The 8,166-nt window shown below is 50.4% G+C and overlaps 1 protein-coding gene across 1 annotated transcript; it reads left to right on the forward strand.

The window, feature by feature from the left end:
• The first annotated feature begins 4,519 nt into the window (after positions 1–4,519).
• LOC103012054 (serine palmitoyltransferase small subunit A) lies at positions 4,520–4,728 on the forward strand. Its single transcript, XM_028166423.1, is given in 2 exon segments — positions 4,520–4,640; positions 4,643–4,728. Coding segments are annotated over 2 exon segments (204 nt in total). The 5' UTR covers positions 4,520–4,522.
• The last annotated feature ends 3,438 nt before the right edge of the window (positions 4,729–8,166 follow it).

An 8,166-nucleotide genomic window follows, 5' to 3' on the forward strand; every position in this document is an offset into this window, starting at 1 on the left:
TCACAAGCCAAGCCTCAGTTTTCTTCATCTCTGAAATGGGAGGATAGTACATAACCTCCTCATGGTTGAGAGATTGACATGAGATAATAAATGTAATGTTAGAACATAGTGCTGTTACGTGGTAAGCATCATGTTAAAATTTTCTAGGCGTGTGCCTTAGTGTGCTAGGGCTGCCTAACAAAGTACCACAGACTGGGTAGATTAAACAACATAAACTTATTTCTCACAGTTCTGGAGGCGAGAAGTCCAAGATCACGGTGTCAGCAGGGTGGTTTGGTTTCTCCTGGGGCCTCTCTCCTTGGCTTGCAGACGGCTGCCTTCTCACTGTGTCCTCACAAGGTCTTTCTTCTGTGTGTGCATCCCTCATGTCTGTTTGTGTATCCCAATTTTCTTTTCTTATAAGGCTACCAGTCATATTGGATCAGGTCATTTTAACTTAATTACCTCTGTAAAGGCTGCATCTCCAACTACAGTCACATTCTTTTTTTTTTTTTTCTGTGCTAGAGAAAGTCATATCCTAAGGTCCTGGGGGTTAGGGCCTCAACAGATGAATCTGGGGAGACACAACTCAGCCCATAACAGCCTGTTTTACATAGTTCAACAGTAGTGACTAACACACAGGGGTTCTAGACACTGTTGTAAACACTCCGTGTATTAACTCCTTCAGTGCTCATATAATCCTAGGAGGTAGGTCTTATTATGAGCTCTAGTTTATGGATGAGGAAACTGAAGCACAGAGGGCTTTAGTTACAGCCTCAGGTCACACAGCTGGGAAGGGGCAGACCAGGATGTATACCAAACAATCTGACTCCGGTGTCCCCGCTCTCCTCCCGTACAGCCTTCCCACCACCCCACAGCTGCGGCTCTCTGCATTCCCATGACCACCCTTTAGTGTATCCCCAACGAGGGGACGTCACTCAACTAGGGTCACACCCTTAACCTTTCCCCCATGGTCCAATATTTAGGTAGTTTTCAGTTAATTTTTTTATCCATTATAAATGAGGCCAGAATGAACATGTCTGGACACAGAGCTTATTTCTTCCTTTAAATTTTATAGATGTGGGACTCCCAGGTCAAAGGGAGCATTTTATGGTGGCTGAGAGCTCAGAAGGAGTGTCCCCAGGCCTGAAACCTGAGCTGGAGCCCTCCACCTGCACCTCTCACCTGCTGGTTTACTTTGGGGGAGGGGAGGCCGAGCAGCAAGAATGTCATCAGACCCGACCCACCTCCAGCCACCTTTTAGTCCCTGCCGCCTTTGCCTTAGAAAGTTCCCAGCCCTGGAACTTCCCTGGTGGCGCATTGGTTAGGAATCCGCCTGCCATTGCAGGGGACACAGGTTCAATCCCTGGTTTGGGAAGATCCCACGTGCCGTGGAGCAACAAAGCCCATGCCCACAACTACTGAGCCTGCGCTCTAGAGCCCGCGAGCCACAACTACTGAGTCCGCGAGCCACAACTGCTGAAGCCCGTGCGCCTAAAGCCTGTGCTCCACAACAAGAGAAGCCACCGCAGTGAGAAGCCCGCGAACCGCAACAGAGTAGCCCCTGCTTGCCACAACTAGAGAAAGCCCGCGTGCAGCAATGAAGACCCAGCACAACCAAAAATAATAAATAAATACATTTATTAAAAAGAAAAAGTTCCATGCCCCAAATTCTGACATTTGTGAGATGCCCCAAGTCCAAAGCAACCTCTTTCTTTTTTTTCCTTTTTTTTTTGGTCACGCTGTGCAGCATGCGGGATCTTAGGTCGCTGGCCAGGGATCGAACCCGTGCCCCCTGCAATGGGAATGTGGAGTCTTAACCATTGGACTGCCAGGGAAGTCCCCAAAGCAACCATTTCTATAAGGATCTGGTGATGGTCATGGGTCTGGGGTAGGACCTAGGAATGTGCATTTTTAAAGCCCTAGTGATTTAGATGCAGAGGATTGTGGACTAGACTTTGAGAAAACGCAGCTGCAAAGATCACAGCCCTCTCTAAGCCCCTCCTAGTTCACCTCTTTGAGCTGCCTTCCATGCCCACACACTTCCCATGGGCCCAGGCACAAAAGAGGACTTGCCCAAGATGAATGAGTGAAGCAACGGATGAAGTGTGTCACCTGCTAGGGAGATGATCCATGCCAGGCCCTGTGGCTGGTCTGGTCCTCATCCTCATCCCACCGCCCAGACTCTATTACAAAGGACCCTGTCTCCTCACCTAGGAGGCCTGGCTGGGCTCCAGCACCTCTGCCGCTTCCCATGTGACTTTGGGCACCCCTGTATCCTTGGGCCACTGAGTACTCCCTCCCCATGAAACAGAAGTATTTGTTGCTCTCATGTTATTTCCTGCATTAATTGTTCCCATCTCACAGGGACCCTGTGATGTTGAAATAAGGGAAGGAATCTACTGAGGCTGGACCAGGAGAGGGAGAGGGAACCAGAGAGGATGGGAGCCTTGCCTGGGGTCAACCAGCAAGAGGAGAGAATCCAGAGCTGGTTCTGGGTTCCCACTGCCAGTTTTGAGGTTGTTCTTGACTGAGGTTGGCAGGGAGGTTGATGGGGAGAGAGTATTTCTACAGGAGGTGAGGGGAGCAGGAAATAGTCCCTCTGGTGGTGCCTTCTCCCTGCCAAGTCCCCCCCAAAAGGCCTTGCCTTCCATGTCCGCATTTGCTGGCCCTGCTGAGTACCACGTGGCCCGGGGGGCAGGGGGCTTCACGGTGGCCACAGGTGGGGGACCAGCTGCCCAGCGGGCCTGGTGTTCGCTCAGCATTTGGTCCTGACCACCCAGCCATAGCCAGGCCAACGTCAGGGCTGCAAGTCTCAGGCCACAGGAGTGGGCATCTCCTCCTCAGCAAGGGGAAGGAGGGCAGGCTGTGTTGGGCCAGCCCTGGCCGTCCCTGTCCCGGCGCTGGCCCCGGGGCCTCTGGGGAACCAGCAGAGAAGCAGCTGCCCTGGACAGTGGCCCAGGAGGATGAGGCCCGCGGGGCGGGAGCTGGGTCTGCTCGGGCTGCGGCAGCCTGGGAAGATGAGGCTCTTTGCACACATGAGGCCCGGGCCGTGCCCTCACTTGCTCAAGAGGGCTTGACCTCTGATGGCTCCTCTCTGGGGGCTGCATTTCCCAGCACTCTGCTGGCCCCAAGTCTAACCTCAGGGCGGGAAGGCCCTCAGAGACCAGCTCCCTTTCCCTGGTTAATAGAGGAAACCAGGCCCAGCGAGGGGAGGGGAGGAAGATGGGGTGGGAGCCAAAGGCCAGCTGGGGAGGGGCCAGGTCAGGAGGTTGCCCTTCAGAGACCCTTCTCCAGCTGGCCAGCCACCAGACTGATGCCACGTGTCCACACGTCCCTCTCCCCCGCCAGCCTGAGGGCCCTGAGGAGCCTCCTTCTCCAGTCACAGGAGTGGCCATGAGGCTGTCAAAGTGAGCTGAACCCCTAGCCCCAAGTCTGCGCCCTTCTCTTCCCCCACCCCCATCCCGATTGTGCTGTGAGTTTGAATTTTGGAGTGAGTAAGAAAGAGTAAGAGGGAGACTGATTTTTTTTAGCGGCCCAGACCCTCTGGACTGGAGGGCATTGTCTCCTCTTCAGGAAACTCACTAAAAAACTTGGGGACAATGACACGGGCCCAGAGGAGGGCGGAGGTGGGGTTCCTCACAGACTAGGGTTTGGAACTTGATCTGGAATGACCAACCATCCTGGTTTGCCTGAGACTTAAGGGGGTCCCTGGGACACAGGACTTTGAGTGCTAAAAGGGGACGAGTCTTGACTCTGCCTCTCACTGTGTAATTTCACCTCTGCGTGCCTCAGAGGTTCACCTGGACCAGGGGATCGATAGTTATCCTACTTAGTTATTCCCGGGGTGCCCTGAAGCTCCCTGGGGAGCTCCCTGGGGAGGCTGTGGAGGGAAAGGCAGAAGATGCTACATCCCAGGAGATGCGTGGTCTATTTTTTCAATGTGAGTGGTGGCCATTCCCGTGAGGGACCGCCTCCACCCCTCCCCCCACCACCTGAATTTCACTCATTCACCACCGAGAACAAAAAATCAGCACCTGTGCCAGGTGCAGGATATGCACGGCGGAGAAAGAAGAGCCCAGCTCTCGTGGAACTTGGAGCACGAGCGTGGGTGAACACAGTCAGATGAATTTGTTCAACACACTGTCTTGAGCGTTGTACAGACATGAACTCATTGGACCCTCACAATAACATAGTGAGGTGAGCATTAATTTATCCTCATTTTGCAGCTGAGGAAGTTGAAGCTCAGAAAGATTAAGTAATCAGTAGAGAAGTCAAGGGGAGGACATTAAGAGGTACCTTTTTGAAGGATGAGCATATGTCTGAGTGTGTGCACAGGAAGGGTTTTCTTGGAGGGAAGCATGGAACAGCATGATGCCTCCAGGGAAATGCATTGACATAAGACAGATTAACAGGAGAAAAACAAACAAAAGTTTAGTGATATGTATACCTTCTGTATACGTGGGAGATTCCCAAGAAACTGAGTAACTCTTCTGGCTGGACAGACTGACGATTGGCTGCAACACGGGAGTGCGTGGCAGGGATGGCGCTGGTGCGGGCCTGGAAGCAGATGTCCTGGTTCTACTACCAGTAGCTGCCGGTCATGGCACTCTACATGCTGGAGCCCTGGGAGCGGACTGTATTCAATTCCATGCTGGTCTCCATGTGGGGATGGCACTATACACGGGATATGTCTTCACGCCTCAGCACATCATGGCGATACTGCACTACTTTGAAATTGTACAGTGACCAAGATGTGACCAAAACCAAGAGGTTCCTTAGAGAAGAGCCACCATCTGAAATCGGAATGAGACTTCGTCAGATGTCATAAGAAACTCTACTAGATGTCAACATAACCAACCCTGTGAATATAAAGACTAAAATTCTTGAGTAGAACAGGAAAACAGTCCTTACTCGTGTGTGTGTTGTGTTCTTTATTTTTCATTTTAAAAGAGGCTCTTGTATAGTAGTTTTTGTCTATTTTAACATTGTAATCATTTGCACTTTCATATCAGTATTTTCTTAACCTTTGTGACTGTTTCAATATTACCCAGTGAAAGCTTTTCTTAATGTAACTTTGAGTACATTTTAATTGCCTTCTATTTCTAAAACTCAAACTCATTTGTTGGGCTTTACCATTCTTGCTGTCGTATGGCATATACATCTGCCTGGTTATATTTCTACTCTTGACCAAAGTTTTGTAAGAAAAGATTCAAGATTAGGGGCAAGGGGCTGGGGAGAGAGAATATTTTATTGAGAACTATTTACAAAAGACATATGTGTAAGCTTGAACTCAGGATTACAGTTTTAACTATCTGGACTCTACTCTTAACAGCTTTTGCTTTAAAACTCTTAAAGTGTTTCTTAACAATGAAAAAGAAAGATCTTGCTAAAGTTAAAATAAGGAACATTTCACCTTTTAAATATTTAATTCTTTTGTGGGCTCATTTCCAGAAAACTTTGGTGATGGTTCTTGTGAAAAATGGTGGTTAAGTAGCATTATTACGTAATGCTTATACACTGTAGAGTTTTTAATAGAAGGTAAATCAGTTTCCTCTGAAGGCCATTAGTAACAATGTACTTCCTTAAATTTAGTTTCATGATTGTAATGGGTACTGCAAATGCATTTGCACATTGCAGTATGATGAGATGAATTGTTAAAAACCATAGCAAAAAGAAATGTAAACTTGGTTAAAATCCCCTTATTCTCTGTATTGTTTTTTTTTTAAGATTTTTATTCCTTAAATGTAAAATGACTACCTAATTTTTTGATGTAAACTCATTAAATTAAAAAAAAAATGTTGGGGCTGAGAATCAGTTATGGGAGATGACCATGAAAAGCACAGTAAAGGCGGGTAAGGTTGTTATGCAGAATTAAGTCCTTACCTTCTCCTTGGATAAGAGTTTCTAGAGATTAAGAGCCATCCTACTCTCCCTGGTACAGAGAGGGAGACACCCTTACAAATAGAGATTTCCCTTATAAATGTAAATGTTTCTTCCAAAAAGGTAACTTGCATTAAGTTTTCAGAGCTTCTCTCATGTTTCATACACCAAAGAGGTGTATTTTGGGGTGGTATATATATATATATATTTTTTTTTAATTAATTAACTAATTATTTATTTATGGCTGTGTTGGGTCTTCGCTTCTGTGCGAGGGCTTTCTCTAGTCGCGGCAAGTGGGGGCCACTCTTCATCGCGGTGCGCGGGCCTCTCATTATCGCGGCCTCCCTTGTTTCGGGGCACAGGCTTCAGACGCGCAGGCTCAGTAATTGTGGCTCACGGGCCTAGTTGCTCCGCGGCATGTGGGATCTCCCCAGACCAGGGCTTGAACCCGTGTCCTCTACATTGGCAAGCAGATTCTCAACCACTGCGCCACCAGGGAAGCCCCCGGGGTGGCATATTTTGCTCCCCTTTCAACACAGCCTGTGGGCACCTGGGAGTCTGTGAAGGGCTGTAAGGAGTGGAGGTCCCAGAAGAGCAATTGGACAGATTAGGGTGGTAAAATGATCCGGGCACTGAGGAGGATGTGGAGGGAGAAGACAGGAGGTGGGGAACCAGCGGGCTGACTGATGCTGGACACTTCCTCTTAGGTTTAGGAGGCTTGTCCCACCAAGAAGGGCTCAGTCAACCAAACACTTCTATGGATCAATGGCTAATGTTTAGCCAGGCCCTAGGCTGAGCCTGGGGTTACAGAGACTTCCTTAGTGCGAGTTAGGAAAGGCATCCACTTGGGACAGACCAGGCCGGGAAGGCGCACGTTCTGACTCTAAGACCCGGTGAGTGAGCGCTCAGGTACCCCAGTAAGGACCTGCGACCGCGTTGAGGTGAAGAAGCCCGCCCACAATCACAAAGGGAGTCAGTCAAGTTCAGCCCGTGTGAGACGGGGCCGGCGCGGGTCTCAGCCTGGAGACGGGCGCGGGGGGAGTCCCGAAAGGTACTCTGGGCACCAGGGGGCATCACTGCATGGGCCCACCCTTGCAGAAAAGTTTCCCGCAGAGGTTCTTTTGGCTTAGGGGCGGGGCCCGCAGGGTAGGACGCCCCGCCCCGCCCGCGCAGGCCCCGCCCCGCCCGCGCCGCGCCTGCCCATATAAGGTGAGCGCGGGCCGAGCTCCTAGCTGAAGTAGCTGTCGTCACCTGCGTTCGTCTGCCGGCTTCTCGTTGCAGCCCGCCCGCCGGGGGCAACCTTCCAAGGCCGCACCCCTCAGCGCCTTCCTGCCGGGAAGCGTCGCCCCGCCTCGCCTCGCCTTGCCGCCGGGGGCGGCTGCCCTGGGGCGCCGACTCCCTTTGGGGCATGCACGACCCCCGGCCACACCCGGCCCAGGCCCGAGTCCCGAGCACCTGCACCGGCTCCGTCCCGCTCGCCGGAGCCTTGGACCCGCGGAGCGAGCGGGCAGGAGTGGTTGAGGCAGAAAGTTGGAGAAGCGGGTAGTGCTGGGCTACCCGAAAGCCCGTGTTGGGTGGGAGGAAAATCAGCCTCCTTTCAAGGACGGCCCAGCCCACCGGGCGCCTGCTGAGTGCCTGGCATCGAACTCAACTTTTAAAAAGTCGGTGGCCTCCGCCAATTTGCACGGTATGGCTCAGTAAGAGCCAACACTCAAGAACCACACGATTTGGGTTCGAATATAGCTACATTGCTTACTGGCTTCGCGTCCCCGAGGGTCGCAGGTAACCCGAACCCCTGGTGTCTGTGACTCTGAGTTCAGCCTTAGCCCTTGGACTTGTTTGCCAGTGTTAGGGAGCATGGGTGCAGTTTTTAAAAACAACAAGGTGCTTCTTTTTCACGTTGCAGTAAATCCTGGTTAGCGTCAAGGAGAGTGTCTTTTGCCAGATTTCTCTAACACTTTAGCAATCTCTTTTTAGCAAAGGAAAGACAGGTCTCAGACTGGGAGCCTTGGGCAAGAGATAGGAGCTAGGTAAATTTAAACACACGACTTGTGTGTGTGTATGTATGTGTGTGTGTGATGATGATTTAAGAGTTTCCATCGAGATTTTAGAATGACTATGTATGGCACTTGGCTTTCCATATATACATGGTGGTGACATATTTGCTTAATGTTTTTAGTATGAAAATGTTCACACATACAAGGGCACAGAGAATAATAGTACAATAATCCTTCATACATTCATCTAATGTTCACTTTAAAAATACATGCTTGTGGTCTTCCCTGGTGGCTCAGTAGTTAAGAA

This window comes from Balaenoptera acutorostrata, chromosome 11 (genome assembly GCF_949987535.1).
Source record: "Balaenoptera acutorostrata chromosome 11, mBalAcu1.1, whole genome shotgun sequence".
Lineage (NCBI taxonomy): Eukaryota > Metazoa > Chordata > Mammalia > Artiodactyla > Balaenopteridae > Balaenoptera > Balaenoptera acutorostrata.